General features: G+C 41.8%; 2 protein-coding genes across 8 annotated transcripts in view; both read left to right on the top strand.

Annotated features, from left to right (window-relative positions):
- The first annotated feature begins 542 nt into the window (after positions 1-542).
- Positions 543-16,793, top strand: LOC129818362 (calcium/calmodulin-dependent protein kinase kinase 2-like). 4 transcript variants are annotated; one of them, XM_055874178.1, is made up of 17 exons: positions 549-777; positions 2,509-3,110; positions 3,667-3,714; positions 6,694-6,747; positions 7,341-7,392; positions 9,119-9,252; positions 9,446-9,482; positions 9,660-9,681; positions 10,047-10,138; positions 10,840-11,039; positions 11,164-11,217; positions 11,404-11,477; positions 11,571-11,658; positions 11,932-12,063; positions 12,651-12,763; positions 13,350-13,439; positions 14,237-16,793. In XM_055874178.1, exons 2-17 carry the CDS (start codon positions 2,577-2,579, stop codon positions 14,307-14,309), a joined length of 1,797 nt encoding a protein of 598 aa, XP_055730153.1. In that variant the 5' UTR covers positions 549-777; positions 2,509-2,576; the 3' UTR covers positions 14,310-16,793. The 4 variants fall into 4 exon arrangements, with proteins under 4 accessions (XP_055730155.1, XP_055730153.1, XP_055730156.1 ...); XM_055874179.1 differs by having other exon boundaries at positions 558-777; positions 13,386-13,439; XM_055874180.1 differs by lacking the exon at positions 6,694-6,747 and having other exon boundaries at positions 543-777.
- A 2,154-nt stretch (positions 16,794-18,947) lies between these two features.
- zgc:113162 (uncharacterized protein LOC553743 homolog) overlaps positions 18,948-20,393 on the top strand; it is a 30,271-nt gene continuing 28,825 nt past the window's right edge. The window contains exon 1 of one of the 4 annotated variants that reach the window (XM_055874174.1): positions 18,948-19,328. In XM_055874174.1, coding sequence (XP_055730149.1) covers positions 19,186-19,328 — 143 coding nt within the window. In that variant the 5' untranslated portion in view covers positions 18,948-19,185. The remainder of the gene's footprint in view (positions 19,329-20,393) is intronic. The other 3 variants (XM_055874172.1, XM_055874175.1, XM_055874176.1) reach the window with 3 other exon arrangements.

Genomic DNA, 20,393 nt, shown 5'->3' with positions numbered 1-20,393 from the left:
ATTACTCTTACGTGTGTATGTTATATATATTACACACATACACAAAAAGTATGTGGACACCCCTTCAAATTAGTGGATTTGGCTATTTCAGCCACACCTGTTAATGACAGGTTTATAGAATTGAACACAGCCATGCAATCTCCTTAGACAAACATTGGCAGTAGAATTGGCCTTACTGAAGAGCTCGGTGACTTGCTGCTCAGGTCAACTGTAAGTGCTGTTATTGTGAGGTGGAAACGTCTAGGAGCAGCAACTGCTCAGAACGCGAGTGCTGAAGCAGTGTAAAAATCAATTGTCCTCGGTTGCAACACTGACTACCGAGTAACAACCTGCCTCGAAGTAACGTCGGTACAATAACTGTTCATCGGGAGCTTCATGAAATGGGTTTCCATGAGATGCTCGACCAGTTGTCGACATACTTTTGGTCATGTCGTTTTTGTACCACACTGGAGCCAGAAATCAAGGCTATATTCGCCTATGCCAAGAAAGGGCAATTCCATGGCAAGTTTGTTTCGGTTATGCTCCGAAAAGCTATTTTCTTTTGTGACTTCAGGAGGAAATAATACAACCGTTTGTTTGAGAGGGTCCATCACCCCACAGCATTTCACCCACCGGCCACACGGTGTCTGCATTGGTCCAACAGGAATTTTGCTAACTATCACAATACCCCCGTTCTGTTTCTCTATGTAGCTAACCAGCAACATCAGCGATACTTCATACCTCAAGTGGCTAGTGCGCGGCACACCATTAACGGTGACAGTTGCACTGTATGACAAGGTAAGTTTTTGTGCAACGATTAGCTAGTAAGTATTTCTACCACCCATCACGTTAGGGGTCGAAGGATTGTTTTTGTGAAGCGCGAGCGTCGCTTTTCCCCCAACATATTTCTGTCTCGTGAAGCTAACTAAGTTGGCTAGCTAACGTTAGCTCTACAACCAAATACGACGATACGTTGGAAATCTGTCAAGGTGTATTGAAAATGTAACGTTTTAATATCGCTTACATAAATATGCAATTAGCTAAACCATGACCTTATTTAGCAATACATACCCTAAACTATAGCCAAACTATTTTAAATTGCAATCTTCTTTAGGGTTAGCAAACTAGCTATTAACTAGAACGTTAGCAATGTAACATATCCTGTACAGCAGTAACGTTTGCTCGTTTTCTGTAAGCTGTTGTGAATGTGAACCTTGCATGGTTCTCTGTTTTGTGTGTTGGTGTGTGCATGTACAGGTTATAAGCATCTTCCTCGGAATGAGCCACCTGGGTACCGAATTGTGGGCTTGCAGAATTACGTTGACATTTAATGCAAATTACTTCCCATTCAATTGTCAACAGACCATATCGATACGTCATAGGCACCAAGTTAACATCATGATACCAAACTTGCCAAGTGTTTGCAACAACTCTTTGGTCAAGTATATTTGAAATAGGGCTAATGGGTTCCCAGATGTTTAGTCGTCAATCCCATTGAGCCCACTGCATAAATATTACAGTAGTCACATCAGCTATAGTCTGCTTGAGAGAGGAGATTCCTCTTGCCATTCACAGGGGCTTATCTGGTCTCGGGCTATAGATCAGTGACAGGGTTGATCTGTTAATAATGATGTTGAGAATACTCCTCTGCTATAGATGGCCCTGTGTGAGTGGTGTCCTCAGATTGAACCCCCCCAGGTCAGATCATGTGACTTTTGTTATGATAAGAGCAAGTGGCACCTGGAGCAGAGTAGCATCTGTTTGTTTCTAGGCCTGGAAGCTGCTTCTTCAGCGATCCAGTGTAATGAGGAATCAGTGTAGTGTAATGGTTTCAGCCTCAGATCTCTAGGAACAAGGAAGTAAGTTGTCTTTGGACTCCATTTCAGCCGACTTGACAAGAAAATGTGTTATTATGTAACTCTGGAGTGTCTGTGAATATCTCAACCACGGACTGTGTCCATTAGCATCTCATGCGAGTGGAAATAGGTGTTGAGCTCTGCCTCGTCAACCATCTGAGATCAAAGTAGGGGGGGTACTTGAGATAGAGGTTAACAACCTTGGTTGGCTAGAATAGATAACCAAACCCCTTATGGAGGCTTGAATGAGTCCAACTGTTCAGAGATGTTGTTTCTGATTCCAGACATATTTGGAGTTGTTAGCACATGGAGAAACTGTATGCTAGTAATGTCGTAGCCTAGCATAAGTCCATACAGGTGTTGGTTGATTGGTTCTCAAGTTATGAACTTGCTCTGTGTTAGCATCATTTTCCTAGGATTTGTTTGTTGGCACCTCAACATGTTTTGAGTTGAAAGAGCTAAAAAGTTGTTGCAGGTTGGAATTCCAGGGGGGTCTGGCTCATCTTGCTATTTTGCCCATGAACAAAGTCAGGACCTAGGCTCTATGTCTGTCGACAGACCTGTGTTGTAACTGATAGACTAAATTTCAGACATTATTATATATATTTTTTTCATCCCTAAAGTTCTCTGTGTTGAAAGGTGAAATATCATTTTATTGTGTGTTTTCTCTTAGCTGTCTGCTCTCCTGAGGTAGACCACTGATGGAGCAGTGGCCAATAGGCTCTGGGGACAGTCTACGTAATGTTTCCGTGTGTTTCCTCCTGGCCCTCTGCTGAGGCGCCGTCGCCCTGTGGCCATGCCCCCCTGCCCACACACACTCACACACAGCCCCTGCTGTGCAGCGGCCTTGCCCCAACGATGAACCCTCACTCCCACCCTGTCCCAGACTACATGGAGTCCCTCATTGTGGTGACCGAGTACGAGCCCAAGGGGGGTGAGGAGGGGGAGGACATGGACAGCTCCGAGACCCCTGAGCCTGGCGCACCCCTCTTCAGAACCCCCTCCTGTGACCAGCTGTCCCACGCTGTGGGCCGCCCCGTGGCCCTGTTCCCCAGGCCCCAGGAGCACCGGGGAAGACTAAACTTGTCGGACAGGAAGCTGTCCCTGCAGGAGCGCTCCCAGACGGCCTCGTCTCCCTGCGGCTCCCCAGGGCTCAACGGCCGCTTCATCTACCCCTCGCTTCCCTACTCGCCCATCACCTCGCCCCACTCCTCCCCCCGGCTGCCCCGTAGACCCACCGTAGAGTCTCACCGCGTCTCCATCACTGACCTGCAGGTAGGCTACGGCCTTTTACCCTCCCACTTGGTGTTTTTAATAAAACACCATTTTTGTATTAGCCAAATTCTATGAACACACATCAGCTGAACATGTGCATTTGTCCCCAGTGGTAAATGAAGCAGCATACTGGTATAAAGGTTGATTCTATATGAAGGTAAGGTCCTTGGTCTCATTAGATGCCAGCTCACTCCCCATTAGATCTCAGAAGCATAGTCTAGTAGACTCCATGTAGAGATGATCTGTATCCCAAATTGCACCCTATGGTCTCTAGCTAGGTTGTTACCCTGCTTCTTGAACACTTATATACTTGACTCGATATAAACCAGCAGATCCCATTACTGATGGTTTGTACAGACTTCAATTTTGTATGTTTAGTCATGCTGACTTTTGGTAGTTTGTTTTCCAAGGTTGTCCATAATGAAGGTTGTGTTGGTCAGCACATTGCTTTTACATGGATTGTTGGTTCTGCTAATGCTATACTTAATGTGATGATTGTTGCAGACCAAGAAAAATGCATTAGTCAGCCAATTTCTTTTTTTTCTCTCTCTCAAAGGACTGCGTGCAGCTCAACCAGTACAAGCTCAAAGATGAAATCGGAAAGGTACTGTCGTCGCTCTTCAAAGCACTTCAGATTCAGATCAACTTTATTATACCACCAGGGGGAAATTCATTTGGTCATGTGCTTAAAAAGACGGTACATAAAACATTAAAACACAGAAACTACACAATAGAATTCATTGAAATTGCCATACTGAAGGTACACATTTAAAGTGGAAGTGCAATATGCTGTATACTCAAGGAACCAGACTATCTGTTGGTATTGGTATTTTTTGGTATTTAGTATTTTATTAGGATCCCCATTAGCTGTTGTAAAAGCAGTAGCTACTCTTCCTGGGTTCCACACAAAACATGAAACATAATACAGAATGACATAATACAGATCATCAATAGACAAGAACAGCTCAAGAACAGAACTACATACATTTTTTAAAATGGCACACGTAGCCTACATATCAATGCATACACACAAACTATCTAGGTCAAATAGGGGAGAGGCGTTGTGCCATGAGGTGTTGCTTTATCTGTTTTGTGAAACCAGGTTTGCTGTTTATTTGAGCAATATGAGATGGAATGAAATTCCATGCAATAAGGGCTCTATATAATACTGTACGCTTTCTTGAATTTGTTCTGGTTTGGGAATTGTGAAAAGACCATTAAAGTCCATTAAACCATTAAAGTAGTGGAATTACTTTGGCTTCTGTCCAGGCCTGAGGACAAAGACTTTCCTCTAGGCTCAGATTAAAGTTATGTCCAATAGGAGTGGCTATAGAGTCAGCTACCATCCTCAGTAGCTTTCCATCTAAGTTGTCAATGCCAGGAGGTTTGTCATTATTGATCGATAACCATCATTTTCCCACCTTTCCCACACTAACTTTACAAAATTCAAACTTGCAATGGTTTTCTTTCATTATTTGTTTTTTTATGCATGAATGTGGTGGCTCACTGTTCGTTGTTGGCATTTCCTGCCTAAGTTTGCCCACTTTGCCAATAAGGTAATCATTAAAATAATTGGCAACATCAAATGGTTTTGTGATGAATAAGCCATCTGATTTGATGAAAGATGGAGTTGAATGTGTCTTTCTGCCCATAATTTCATTTAAAGTACTCAAGTTTTTTTCCATCATTCCCAAGAAAGTAGACCTCTCTGTTTGCATCACATACTGTACAGTATCAAGCATTTCCCACATATTATTTAGATACTGACTGTTAGCACTTGGTGGCCTATAGCAACACCCCAAAAGAAAAGGCTTTAGATGTGCCAAGTGAACCTGCAACCACAACACTTCAATAACACTTGACATAAGATCTTCTCTAAGCATTACAGGGATATGGCTCTGAAAATATACAGCAACACCTCCCCCATAAGCATTTCTGTCTCTTCTATAAATGTTATATCCTTGTATTGCTACTGCTGTATCATCAAATGAATTATCCAAGTGATTCTCAGAAATGGCTAACATATGAAGGTTATCTGATGTTAGCTAGTTATTGATTTAATGAACAATATTGCTAAGGCTACATATATTAATATGGGCTATTTTCAGCCCTTTCCTGTGTAGCTTATCGGATATAGACATAATACTGAAAAGAGCAGACAAAGCAAGAGAAAAAATGTACATTCAGCAGTCCATTAATCTGTGGGTGGGTGGGTACGTGCACGTGCACGTGCTGCGGGGTTGAAGCTATGAACCCATAGGCTTGGCTCTCTCATCCCTTCCAGGCTTCTGGGAGGGAGGTTGGACAATGAGCCTGTCGTAGCGGATGTAAGCAATGTCCCCACGGGCTCTGGCAGCTTTCATGGCTGGGATCAGTTCTTTCCTCTTCTGGTGCACAGCTTCAGGATAGTCCTCAATGAGGAAGATATACATTCCTTTCAAGTTCTTGGCTCTTTCCAGAACAGCTACCTTGTCCTTGAACCTCAGGAACTTTACCACTATCAGCCTGGGCCTATCACCTTGGCCGGTGGTGGGTTTAACATTCCTGTGGGCGCGCTCCACCTTAATCTTCCTGTTGTCCATCTTCAATTTCTCAGAGATCATTTCCCTCACTTTGTCCTCCGACGCCCTCCAGGTCTCATGTGGAGATTCTGCAATTCCGTCCATAACCATGTTGTTCTGCCTTGATTGTCCCTCGAGATATAAATCAGATTATCTGTCATTTTTTATCATGGATTCACACACAGAACCGATGTCCTCTCTCAATCACTTTCAGATTACTGTCATCTTGCCGTTCTCCTGTTTCAACTCACCGAACGGACCCTGGGAGAACTGCAAACTGTTCTTAGTGGCTGTTGGAATACAAGAGTCCTCATTTCTATCCGTTTTGATTTTATTTTGAAGTCCCCATTCCTCTATCTATTTCCCACTGTGCATGTTAAAAGATGGAGGATCATTAAGGGGCAGTTGCCATCATTCTCAGTTCTCCTTGCCAGCCTTGTCCTCATTTCAAATTCCCTGAAAATCCCCGGCCCAGGGAGAGTTAGAGGAGCATGAGAGGCTGGTATAAATAGCCCTAGTCTTCTGTCCTCTCGCATGGCGCTGAGTGGGTCTGTTCTGTTCTGTGTGGAGTAGTAGACAATGGGAGCCTGTCAGGATGGAGTTGGAGAGAGTTGTGTCCTGCTATCACCTCATCTCTAGTCTGGGATGGGCTTCCTGCTGTAGCTCCAATCTGTTCTCCCAGCTGGGACCTGCACGTGTGTGTGTGTGAAGGAATAGACTTTCCAACTAATTTGGCTAAGCTCTGTATATGTGGGTGGGTAGAGAAGCTTGATAGACAAACTAGATTGTGTTGCACTAATTAGGCACAAATCTAAGATGTGGGTGGGTAGATTTGAATTGGACTGTTGATTTTTGAAGCTGCTCCTCATTGAGAGTACTCAGTCCATACATTTCCGATGGGTCAACTTGGGATAGCTATTCTGTGTGTGCGTGCATCCGTGTTTGTAGTTTTTATTTGTGTGGATGATTGACAGCTGCTGAATGTCACACTCTGTCTAACTGTTCTCCTGTTCTCTGACAAGGGCTCATATGGTGTTGTCAAGCTGGCCTACAATGAAGATGACAACACCTACTATGTGAGTCCTGCTGGTCACTGTACACGCACGCACGCACGCACGCGCGCACTGTCATCATTTGGACTGATCGCTCTGTAGTGTTGTCACAATACCATTATCACCATACTCAGAGGTATCGTGGCAAAGAAACAAAACATGAAGCGGCCCAAATCTTCTTGAGGAAAACAGCCCTACTGTTAGAAACAAGCAGCCTTATGTTTTCACGCAGATCACATGATTATTTTCCATGCTATTTTACACAATATGTTACATACAGTAGGTTTTTTAAAGGACCAAAAAGTTTAGTTTGCTTTGTGTCTACCTTTTTGCCATGTAAAATCCAGTATTGTAGTATCGCGATACTGTTATCATGACAACTCTATCGCTATGAGATGTGACAGTATGTGAAGCATAACAGAGGCAATTGGTTGTTCTGTAGTTCTGTAATGTGTTTCTTGTATTGTGTAAAAGTAGGGTAATGTTTCACATCTACTCCTTCCTCTATCCAGAGAAGTATGTAACTACACTTCTTTTTACTGTACCTCTCTCCATACTTTGATGTCAGACTTCTCTCCTCCTCCCTCCCTCTCTTTCTCTCTCCTCCCCTCCTCCAGGCAATGAAAGTGCTGTCCAAGAAGAGGCTGATGAGGCAGGCAGGTTTCCCACGTAAGTACAGAGCCTAGGGCAGATAGGCAATCCATCAGGGAGTACATAGCCTAGTTCTTGGACAATAAACACAAAATTACCAACATAGCCTTCCTCTTACCGAAGCATTTTCCGTACGTGAGTAGTTTTCTGTGATTTTGCTACACAACGTTCATGTAGATTGTTCTAAAACCTATGCATTATGTTGATTCCTGCTTTTAAAGTATCTGCCTGGAAAGATACAGAGCTGCAGAATCAACCTAGGGTGTCAAAAACACTTTGAAATTTGACGTTTAAGCAACTTAGAAATTTTACGTTTGGAGAAATGTGGATAAACATCAGAATCCGAAGTCAAATTGGTAAAACCATGAGATCTTGTTGTTCATCAAGTAGTCTAGGCCTAGCGCTGGAAAGTTTTTGTTGGTCATTAGCCTACATTTACTGATAGATTCATGAATTAGCCTACATGGCTATATAGCAAAAATATCATATTTAGAGTTAGCATTCTTGCTAAGGGTTTTGAGTTCCCACGTCCTCAAATGGTGAATAATATAGCCTATAGTGCAGTATGCACAAAGAGGTACCATAAGCCGTCTCCAACGTACTTTTAGAGAATTTGGCAGTACATCCAACCGGCCTCACAATCGCAGACCATGTGTAACCATGCCAGCCCAGGACCTCCACATCTGGATTCTTCCCCTGTGGGATCGTCTGAGACCAACGACCCAGGCACAAACTGTCAGAAACCTTCTCAGGGAAACTCATCTGTGTGTATATTGTCCTCACCAGGTTCTTGACCTGACTGCAGATCAGCATCGTAAACTGACTTTACTGGGCAAATGCTCACCTTTGATGGCTACTGGCACGCTGGAGAAGTGTGCTCTTCACAGATGAATCCCGGTTTCAGCTGTACCGGGCAGATGGCAGACAACATGTATGGCATCGTGTGAGCAAGCGGTTTGCTGATATGAACAAAGTACCCCATGATGGGGGTGGGGTTATGGTATGGGCAGGCATAAGATACGGACAACAAACACAATTGCATTATATCTATGGCTATTTGAATGCACATAGATACTGTGACGAGATCCTGAGGCCCATTGTCGTGCCATTCATCCGCTGCCACCCCCTCATGTTTCAGCGTTATAATGCACTGCCCATGTCGCAAGGATTTGTACACAATTCCTGGAAGCTGAAAATGTCCCAGTTCTTCCAAGGCCTGCATACTCACCAGACATGTCACCCATTGAGCCCATTTGGGATGCCCTGGATCGACGTGTATGACAGTGTGTTTCAGTTCCCGACAATATGCAGCAACTTCACACAGCCATTGAAGAGTGGTACAACATTACACAGACCACAATCAACAGCCTGATCAACTCCATGCGAAGATGTGTCACGCTGCATAAAGCAAATGGTGGTCACACCAGATACTGACTGGTTTTCTGATCTACGCCCCTTCTTTTTTTTAAGGTGTCTGACCAACTGATGCATATCTGGGAAATCCATAAATTAGGGCCTAATGAATTTATTTAAATTTACTGATTTTGTTATATGAACTGTAAATGTAAAATCTTTGAAATTGTTTCATGTTGCGTTTTATATTTTGGTTCAGTGTAGTTACATTTATCACAATATGACTTTTTGTCCATATCGTCCAGCTCTACTAGGTAGTACACTACTTTGGGATTCTGCTGCTGTAGACTAACAAGGCCACTACACTCTCTTTGCTCCTGTCCACCTGCAGGGAGACCGCCACCCCGCGGCGCCAAAGCAGCCCCTGAAGGCCTCCCTCAGCCCAAAGGACCCCTGGAACGGGTCTACCAGGAGATTGCCATCCTGAAAAAGCTGGACCATCCCAATGTAGTGAAACTGGTAGAGGTGAGGCTCTGCAATTTGGATGGCGTTGGTCCTCTTAACTCAAGCTCTTTGTGTACTGCCAATACATAATACAATACCATTGAGACTGCGTAGTCTGCACTGTGTCCTCGACCCTGTCAGTGATTGCAAGTTTACTTGTGTTTACCACAGACTGCTAGTAGTGTTCCTCTCACCTGCTTTCTTCTCCTGCCAGGTTCTGGATGACCCTGGTGAGGACCATCTGTACATGGGTAAGATTGGCCTGATTCTCTCTCTGCCTGGCAATCCGCATGTGCGCACACACACACACGTCCCACTCACGTCCTAATCAGACCTACACACAAGTTAAATTATTTCCCGAAGCTATTATAAATAGCGTTGTTGATGATGATGTTGTAGTAATGATGGCATCTTTGTTCTGTTCACAGTGTTTGAGCTTGTCAAACAGGGGTAAGTTACATTTTTTTACTGTAATCATTACAAGCTGGAATGAGCCCAATCTCTGAAGCACTGACATAGGGCCCTATAAAATCTGTATTTTTTTTGTTGACTGATTCCCAAAATTCAGTTCTCTTTCTAGGTTTCAGTTTTTCCCAGTTTTCATGTTCAATACATTTAGTTGATTTCATGTTCAATACATTTAGTTGTTTCTCTAGTATACTCAATAAATGTTTTTAACATTGTTGAATTCCGTTTTAATGTCTGGATAGCGTGATTCCGTCCGCGTTCTCTGCATCGCAGATTTTACAGTGCCCTACTGTAACGCTCTCTCTGTGTTTGTGTGTGTCTGTCTGTGGGTATGTTTACCTGCGTAGGGCTGTGATGGAGGAGATGCCCACGGACAAGCCGCTGAATGAAGACCAGGCACGGTTCTACTTCCAAGACCTGCTCAGGGGGATTGAGTTCTGTGAGTGGGTTCTCTTCTCTAATCTCAGAACTGTCTGTTCTCTACCTCTCTTTAGACGCCCACTGCCTCCTTTCCCCGACGCACATCATCTCAGTGGCTTTTAGAGGCATTATTGCACTCAAAGAGGATCATATTCCCTATAAGTGCACTACTTTTGACCAGAGACTTTACATTACATTTTCTTTTGACCAGAGCCTATGGTGCTCTGGTCAAAGTAGTGCGCTATATAGGGAAAATTGGTCCGTTTGGGACGCACCCCAAGACTTACCACTAGCTCTGTATTCTACCAGAGCAGTACAGACAGAGATGTGGAGGGAGGGAGATGCGCTGTATGGGCACTAGAAGCAGCACTCAAAACCTCTCTCCCTCTCCCTTATACTACTTAGTCAACCTCCCTTCACTAACAGACAAGGTAAGAATCGTTATGTTCCTGTATGATCAGGATGTATTATACTAAGGCGTGTGTGTAACAGATTGAGATCGTACAAAATAAACTCACCCATAGCTTGAAATGTTGCTAATTGCGGCATTAAATCGGATCCTTTTCAGTGGCACAAATGGTTAGTATGCTGTCAATCAGGCGTTTACAGGTGTTTGCGAGCAGAGAGTAACTAGTTCGAGCCATGGACAGGGACAGTGAAGGAAGCGATACTGTTAGCAGCACAGTGACACCGGTTACATGTGTTGTTGTGGTTTTACAGTGCATTACCAGAGGATCATCCACCGGGACATCAAGCCCTCGAACCTCCTAGTTGGGGAGGACGGTCATATTAAGATCGCTGACTTTGGGGTCAGTAACCAGTTTGAGGGGGCAGACGCCCTTCTGACCAGCACGGTGGGCACGCCCGCCTTCCTTGCCCCAGAGACCCTCTCCGAGACCAGGAAGAACTTCTCTGGCAAGGTGAATGTCACCCCCTGGAAGGCTCTTTGGAAATTAAATATTTTCCTCTGGAATTCCCATAGGGCAACTCGTATGGGACAATTTAATGATATGGGTTTAAGTCAATTTCTGTTTCTTCTTGTAGGCATTGGATATTTGGGCCATGGGAGTGACGCTCTATTGTTTCGTGTTTGGAGTGGTAAACCTCTAACCTCTTTCCTTAACTGTGATGTACATATAACCTCACAATCCACATCGCATAATGCAAGGTCAGGTTTAACACTGATACTGAACAGTTTAACGTTTACATTTTGATACATCATTGTTCACCTCACATGTTCACTTTTGACAACTGAGTTGACTGTAATTTTACTCACATCAACAGTGTCCCTTTATGGATGAACGCATCCTTAGTCTTCATCAGAAGATCAAGACCCAGCCAGTGGAGCTGCCAGAGCAGTGAGTACTCCATTCAACTCTACTGGGAGTAATATGATCCATTCCAAATAGATAACCATAAGCATAAGTCCTCCTCTTGTTGTGGCCCTACAGTGCAGACATATCTGACGATCTGAAAGATCTGCTACTGAAGATGCTGGACAAGAATCCAGAGAGCAGGATATCAATACCACAGATTAAGGTTTGCTTCTTTGTGATTTTCTAAATATGTTTATTGTGTGTGTGTGTGTGTGTGTGTGTGTGTGTGTGTGTGTGTGTGTGTGTGTGTGTGTGTGTGTGTGTGTGTGTGTGTGTGTGTGTGTGTGTGTGTGTGTGTGTGTGTGTGTGTGTGTGTGTGTGTCGAAGTAAGTAATCTCAAGCAATGTTTCAGAAATCCATTAATTTATTCTGGATTAATACATTTGTGTGTATGTGTGTGCTTACATGATGTTGAGATTGTCTCTGCTCCTCCCAGGTGCACCCGTGGGTGACGAGGCACGGAGCTGAACCCCTCCCTCTGGAGGATGATAACTGCTGCATGCTGATTGAGGTGACCGAGGAGGAGGTGGAGAACTCTGTCAAACACATCCCCAGTCTGGCCACTGTGGTGAGTGGTGGGAGGAGGACACACACAGGCCACACTGCCCTGCCTTTAACACTAGATTAAACATGATAGCACTGGATTAATGGCTCAGAACTCACACTCAGGCTCATTTTACAGCAGGCAGTTTCTTGCTGTCCTGGGACATGAGGTCATACTTTGCAGTTCACAAAAGATACCTTGTTACGAATGTTCAATTATTGGTTTAGTATGTTCAGTTTCCTTTTAGCTCTTTGATTATTTCATCTACCTTACTGTTGTACAGTTCGGTAATTAAACTGTTGTTACCAAAGAAGTTATAGAGTTATTATGGCATGAGTGCAACTTGATATGAAGCGTTGCTAAATATCTAACTAATAAAATACTTTGTTTGAACTATAACCAAGAAAAGTGAAAGTAGGACTATGGACATAAATGATCTGCTCATAGCCACCCTGTGATGTGATTCATTCTTAACTCTATGGTATAGCCCTTTCAAAAAGCCCACGACATAATACAGTCTGAAATCTGATGTTGTCCCCCTACAAAGCCACTGACACAATACAATATCCCTCAGAGTTGTGTGGTCAGATCACTGATGTCTGTGTCTGTAGATCCTGGTGAGGACCATGCTGAGGAAGCGCTCCTTTGGGAACCCCTTTGACTGGAGCCGTCAGAGGACCGAGGACAGAGGCACCAGTCTGTCTGAACCGGGACACATGCTGACGTAAGTCCCCCTCTTAGGCCTTTCACACTGCTCTCTTGGCAGTGGATGAAAAGTATTTTAAAAGCAGTTAGGGTTGCAAAATTCTGTTAACTTTCCCCAAATTCCCTGTTTTTCCAGAAATCCTAGTTGGAAGATTCTGGATTTTCTGCAAAACCTTGGAATTTGGGGAAAGTTACCAGAATTCTGCAACTCTAAAAGCAGCAGGGTTGGGGTCAATTCCATTTCAATCCTGTCTATTCAGGAAGTAAACCAAATTCCAATTCCAAATGTTCCTCATTGAAAAGCATTGAAGAGAATTGGAATTTCAATGTACTTCTTGAATAGACTGGAATTGAAATGGAATTCCCCCTAACTCTGAAAAGCAGTTGAAGGTTTTTAATAAATGTCATGTAGCTTCATATAACTCTGGAGAAGCTCTGCTACGGGCTTTTTTGTACATGGGCAACATTCCTAACTAATCTGATCTTGCAAAATGATGCTCCTTTTGATTCTCATTCAATAAAAGTAGGATGTTACATAAAGGGTGTTAAGATTTCTTCTCTCCCTGCGCGACCAATGATATGCTTGCCGGCACTTGCTGTGGCAGCCTCTTAATCTGTCTCCACCCTCTCCTGCCCACCAGCAAAGGGAGAACGGCCAATGTGAGATACTGCTACATTCATAGTAACCAAAGAAGGTAAAGGACTATGGGCCTGCCACGGCCTTGCCTGCCTATCTATCTCAGTACTATTTAAGTAATATGAAACACACTTAAGTGCATAGGCATGAATGGTGTTAGTTTGTCAAGTGCTCCTGTGTAACAGTTTAACATGGAGTCTATTAAATAATTCTAGTCAATACACAGGGGTACTTGAAGCCATGTCTGGGAACCTCTTGCTGCTAGTATCTGTTATGAAGTGGGGTTGCCTACTACCGAGCGCAAATGTAGGTGTTTTTGGCCAAGTGTGTACTGTACAGCAATGAGCACAAACCGTCAACTTAGAATCTCATTATCTAAACTCTGATTGTAATGAACTTCATAACATGATCAAGGTCAACCAGCCTGACTCAATCCTTGGCCAAGCACTACAGAATTGTAGCCTAAACACTTTGCCTGTGAAAACCCTGAATTAAATTTGTCTAAAGTATCTGGTAAAAATAAAAATACATGGGTTTCTGATTCCTCTGCATGCAGCACAACAATAGCCTCCTCCCTCGCCCAAAGACATACCATTGAACTACTTTCATGTTTTTTTGTGTGTGTGTATTTTACCTGAATGTTTGACTAACAGCTTGCTAAGTTCCCTCTGCTTGCTCTCTCCAGTTATGTAGGATTAGTCAATTACTCAATAGGATTAGAAATCCAAGTAAATGGTTCCACTGAGTTTCCCAGTTAAACTGAGGTTAACTAACCATCTCTGCAGTGATAGAATTGACACAGGTACTTAGCACTGATGGCTGTATTGAATTCTGCTCCTCCGATCTGTTTCCTAGGAAACAAGAGAGCATGGAGGGCATGAGAAGTATGGACCTGCCCTTCGTGGGAGAGGATGAGGCTCTTTCCTGATGCTGTGTGGTTTTTAAGCGCGAGGGTTGGGGCATGCTAGCGACTCGACTTGCAGTCCGCCCTCAAGCCCACGCTTCACTCACTGCTTTATGCTGTGGCAGCCACCAATGTTTTTTTTTTTTTTAGGTGGACGGGACTGTTGGAAGAGCTCCAGGACTTGTATAGAGACGTGACTGGAGCCTGGACACCCTTCTGGGGGAAGCTCCCTCATTGTCACTCACTAACCCCTTGTCTGTAATGCATGCTCATGTTTCTAGGCATAGCATGCTCTGTCTCAGGCCTCTGATGTACAGGTCTGTTAGCCTAGGTACCTGTGTTTCTCCACACTCTCCACCATTTGAAAAGGCTCTCACGTTTACTGCAGTGGTATGGGGGCAGGAGGGAGGGAGGGGGTGTTTGTGGATGGTTGTACATTTCAAAGGGTGACTCCTGGCCCCCACATTTCAGCAGAGCAGAGTACTTGACTATTTATGGTTGTCTGTACCACTCATCAATGTGGACAGTTTAGGAAGATTCATGTTTTCAGTGGAAACCTGTATAGGAGAGGTTTATTGAGATGAATAATGTTTACTACATTCATAGTATGCATGTGTGTCTGTTGATTTCTCAATGCAAACATTGTAGAAGCGACATAAGTTGCACATTTAATAGAATTAGTTGTTGCTGCACAATCTATTTGTTTTATTTATTAAGTCTTCACTAATGATTCATTGTAAAATGTCTCCCAGTTACTACAACTGGTAAAGAGCTTTTAAAAACGTAATGAAAGTAAATGTTTTTAATATATGTGTTTAGCAAAGGGGGTGATACAGTGTTGAAGCTGAACTCAAAATCACGTTTGTTTCTTTTTTATGGTAATAGATTTACAGATCTCATTTTCAGAACACCAAAAAGAAAATGGTTATCATATTTTGTTAAGTAATAGCATTCATAGAGAAACAAACACCTTTTAAACAAGTGAATGGCAATGTCATTGTGAAATTGTATCAATTACTGGCTCTTACAAATACATTTTAATACCAAGCATATAGCCTAGTGCAGCTGCAGACCTCTTGTACAATCTATGCATGACATATCTCTTATGGAAATGTTGGAATTAGTTTGACATGGATAAAGTTGTCATCAGATATGGTAAGATACAAACGAGATGGTAGAACTTCGACATTGCCAGTAGAGTGCAATCTTTTTAAATTCTCCGCTTTTTCTCAATTTTTAGATGAGCCCAAAGTGGTCGAATAAACCAGTTCTCTAGTGGCATGTGTTTTTAACCTCTTGCCCTTTTTGCATATAGTTAGACAATGTTGGTGTACAGATCACTTCAGTCACTGAACATGTTTATGATTCCATAAGATATGATTGAAACAACATTAATTCAACAATGAATGCTTCCACATAGTGATTATTTCAGCACCAAAGTGTAATTTTCTTGCATGTCACTGCTGTTTGTGAAAACACTGAATTGTATGTTGTGTTTTTTAAGACTTACTATGCACTCTGTTGCAATGTTGGACCCTCAGTCAGCCTGTCATGTATGCTATGTTGTTAGATGGTATCTGAGTGAGGAGGTCTCTGTATAGCTGACCACTTACAGTGTCTTCAGAAAGTATTCATACCTCTTGACTTGTTCCACATTTTGTTGTGATACAGCTGGAATTAAAAATGAATTAAATTGTTTTTTTCTCACCCATTTACACATAAAATGTAAGCAAATGTATTGAAAATGAAGTACAGAAATAGCTCATTTACATAAGTATTCACACCCTTCAGTCAATGCATGTTAGAATCACCTTTTGCAGTGATTTCAACTTCTGGGTAAGCATTTAAGAGCTTTGCACACCTGGATTGTAGTATTGGCCCATTATTCTTTACAAAAATGTTCAAGCTCTGTCATATAGGTTGTTGATCATTGCTAGACAACCATTTTCATGTTTTACCATAGATTTTCAAGCAGGTCTAAGTCACAACTGTAAAAATTCACTGTCTTCTTGATAAGCAGCTCCAGGGTTGATTTGGCCTTGTGTTTTAGGTTATTGTCCTGCTGAAAGGTGAATTTATCTCCCAGTGTCTGGTGGAAGGCAGACTGAACCAGGTTTTCCTCTAGGATTTTGCCTGTGCTTAGCTAGATTTCTTTTTTATGCTGAAAAACTCCCGTCCTTAACGATTACAAACATACCCATGACATAATGCAGCCACCACTATGTTTGAAAATATGGAGAGTGTTACTCTGTAATGTTTTGTATTGTATTTTCCCAAAACATAACACTTTGTAGTCAAGGCAAAAATGTAATTGCTTTGCCATTTTTTTGCAGGATAACTTTAGTGCCTTGTTGCAAACAGGATGCATGTTTTGGAATGTTTTTTATTCGGTATATGCTTCCTTCTTATCACTCTGTCAATTAGGTTAGTATTGTGGAGTAACTACTATGTTGTTGATCCATCCTCCGTTTTCTCCTATCACAGCCATTAAACTCTGTTTTAAAGTCACCATTGGTCTCATGGTGAAATCCCTGAGCGATTTCCTTCCTATCCTGCAACTGAGTTAAGAAGGACACCTGTATCTTTGTGGTGACTGGGTGTATGGATACACCATCTAAAGTGTAATTAATAACTTCACCATGCCTAAAGGGATATTCAATGTTAGCTTTTTATTTTTTTACCAATCTACCAATAGGTGCTCTTTACAAGGCATTGGAAAATCTCCCTGGTCTTTGTGGTTGAATTTTTGTTTGAAATTCACTGCTCGACTGAGTGACCTTACAGATAATTGTATGTGTGGGGTATAGAGATTAGGTAGTTATTAAAAATCATGTTAAACACTATTATTGCACACAGTATGAGTCCATGCAACTTATTTTGACTGACTTGTTAAGCTAATTGTTACTCGTGAACTTTAGGCTTACCATAACAAAGGGGTTGAATACTTATTGACTCAAAACATTTCAGCTTTTCATTTTAAATGTATTTGTAAAAATTTTGAATAACATAATTCCACATTGACATTATGGATAATTGGGTGTAGGACAGTGACCAAAAACTGCAATTTAATCAATTTTAAATTCAGGCTGTAACACAACAAAATGTGTAAAAAGTAAAGTGGTGTGAATACTTTCTGAAGGAACTGTAGTATAAAAGTACCTGTTTGTGAGATAGCGATCTAACCATCTTGTCAAATGTTCAGGGGGGGCCCTTTTGAAAATAATCTAACATTTAAATTATGGATAAGATACTGATGAAAATTATAAGATCAGTCCAAATAAAAAGAAAATTTGGATTAACACAGTCATGATTCACAATCAGGGGTGTAACTTTGGTTTTAGAAGTGGGGATTACATAACTTTTTTATTTTTTTAAAATCCAGGGATAAACACTCCAAATGGTCTACCCAACTGCTCGGAGGCATCCGCATGGTCCTAAAGCACAGCAGACTGCACCGTTGCCTCGTTTTGTATCACATTCCAATGATAAAACTGGGGGGGACAAAAATGCAAATTCAGAATGTGGGGGGGACTTGTCCCAGTGAAGGTTGCGCCCCTGCTCACGATTAAAACGCTACATCAGTTGAAGTGTTCTCTTTTCTCTTTCTGTCAAAATGTATAGTAAAAAATATGTTCTGATATAACCCACCATCATGGGTTTAAGTTAAACTGTTGAAAATGTTGAAGACAAACCATATTTTATCATCCCTCCACATGAAAGTGCTCCCTTCTCCTAGAACAACATATCGAAGAAGAGGTTGGTTTTGACTACAGGGTTAAATAAAATTCTACCCCCAGAATGCTGTATGATGTTTGTATTTATACATATATTTAATCTTCGCTTTTTGTTTCATCACAATCTGTGCCCTATCTTATAGAAATGGCTAGGATTACCTTTACTGTCCATATCACACAATGTACTATGGTATAATGTCATTAATTGTAGTGAGACGTTGTGGCCTCTACCCAAATGCATGCCAACATACTGTAAACATACCATTGAATTGTCATAGCATGACAGAGCTTCTCACAAAACGGGAGCTCATAATGAATTATTCTATTCATCTTGCATCCAGTTCTTTATTTGAATAAATTACAGTTGCCTTTCTGCAATGTGTGTCCTGTCTCTGTCACATTATTGTTGAGTATTTTTTTGCAGAAGCGTATTGTGCACTTGTTTTTTCGGCCCTTTATAGGTGTAATGCCCAAAGATGTGTATACATTGGTAATGGCCAAATTTTATGTAGCTACATCAACTTTTACTTTACACAAAAATGACCACCAGAGTGCATCCTACCCCATTTCATGATACAGGATGCACTCTGCACATTCACTGCCTTGGTTAAAAAAAAATGCCTATAGCTGAATAATACTTGTTATTAATCAAGATAAGCCTAATAGGTGAATGTATTATCAGATTTGTACAAACCAGCTTCAAGCAAACTTGTTGAACGTCTATGGTAAATGTATTTCATGTAGGGAATAGGGATTTTCGTGTTCTGTAATAAATTAAGAGTCGTTAATTTATTATAATATGATATTCAGATCAACATTTTGGGAGGACATCTAGACTTGCTATACATACGTGAAAATGTTAAGAGAACAAACGGTTCTTCAGAATATAAACGTTTCTCATTGCGACAGTGGCAGCTGTCTGTGTTGTGGTTGGTGTGGTGTGTGGGAGGGAAAGAGAGCCACTAGGCAACAGTTTCATCGGTCTCACTTTTTACGGAGTGACAGGTTGAAGCGCAGTGAGCCCTGTAATTGCAGGGTGTTCCCAAGGCAACAGATACGGCATGCATTTCGTCAACCTGTTTGGGTTCAGTTTCTGCAAAACAACTGAGACTGACGGTGACAGATTGAGACTGACGCATTGATTGCTCTGTTTGGTCGAGACCCGCATGAACGCAGTAACATTTAAAGTGTTGCGGCGCTCGCGCCAATCTAGTCATTACATTTTCTATGGGAAATATATATTTGAATCTACTACGCAGCCGAGGAAGTTCATTGAAGAAAACGCTTGTCTACACAACAGTTCGCCGCAGTAAGTAGCATATACATGTAAAACTTGACAGTGGCTATTTTGTAGCCATCAATTAAAGCCTATAGTTTACAAATATCACCTGTTAACATTATTTGTTTTACGCTTTGAACGCACACACACTTGCAACTTTTTATATTTTAGCTCAGTTCCAATATATTTCCCCCCGCTGCTCTGCTTTCACAGTAGCCGACGTCCAAATGGGAATCATGTGAAGAATTTACATGTGGTGGAACATACAAGACACAAACTAGGGTACACCTCAGAATGATAGGTCAACTTTAGAATGATATCATATCCCAATAAAAGTAGAAATCTTATGCAGTATCATGCAACAGTTTATTATATCCTTGGCATACACTTACACATCCTAAAATATATTACTTTTTTAATGGCAAGTAGGGCTTAATAACTAGTCTGAACCTTAAAATACCTGTAACTTGATCATACATGAGTAAGTGCCAGTGGTGGTTCCTGCAGTTTAAGGTAAAGGAGGATGACACATTTTTTTTATGAACATGGTCTTATTTCTATTACAGCATATTGGATGACTGTCATTTATATCCCTTACAAAAAAGATTGCAGTCTGATTGCAATATAACTACAGTTAGAGTGCAGTTTAACTGCAGTATGCTGCAAATACTGTGTCCAAAATTAAAACTTTTTTTATTGCAGTAATTTTGCATTGTAACTGCAGTTACAGTGCAGTATAACTGCAGTTCAACTGCATTACACTGCAGTTATTCTGCAGTCATTCTGCAATCACTGTGTCCAAAATACCACAGTTGACTGAAGTTACTGCAGTTTCAAAACTGCTAACTTTGTTTGTAAGGGACCCAGCTCAATGTAACATCGACAGGTTTAGGCTACTACATGATACTAGAATTTTCCCTGTACCCACTGAGGTTGCTACAATCTAGCCTATGAATGAAAGTTTATAACGTAACTTTTTTTTACAACAACAGGTCAAGAGATTTGAGTAATCAAGGTGACAGACAGTGACACATTCAATACCGCTTTGCACACCATTTCCTTCATCTCTAGCTGATCTAGGTTGTAATCATTACT

The sequence above is a fragment of the Salvelinus fontinalis genome, chromosome 21 (assembly GCF_029448725.1).
Source record: "Salvelinus fontinalis isolate EN_2023a chromosome 21, ASM2944872v1, whole genome shotgun sequence".
NCBI classification, from domain to species: Eukaryota; Metazoa; Chordata; class Actinopteri; order Salmoniformes; family Salmonidae; genus Salvelinus; species Salvelinus fontinalis.
This window is presented reverse-complemented; position numbering and strand designations above follow the sequence as displayed.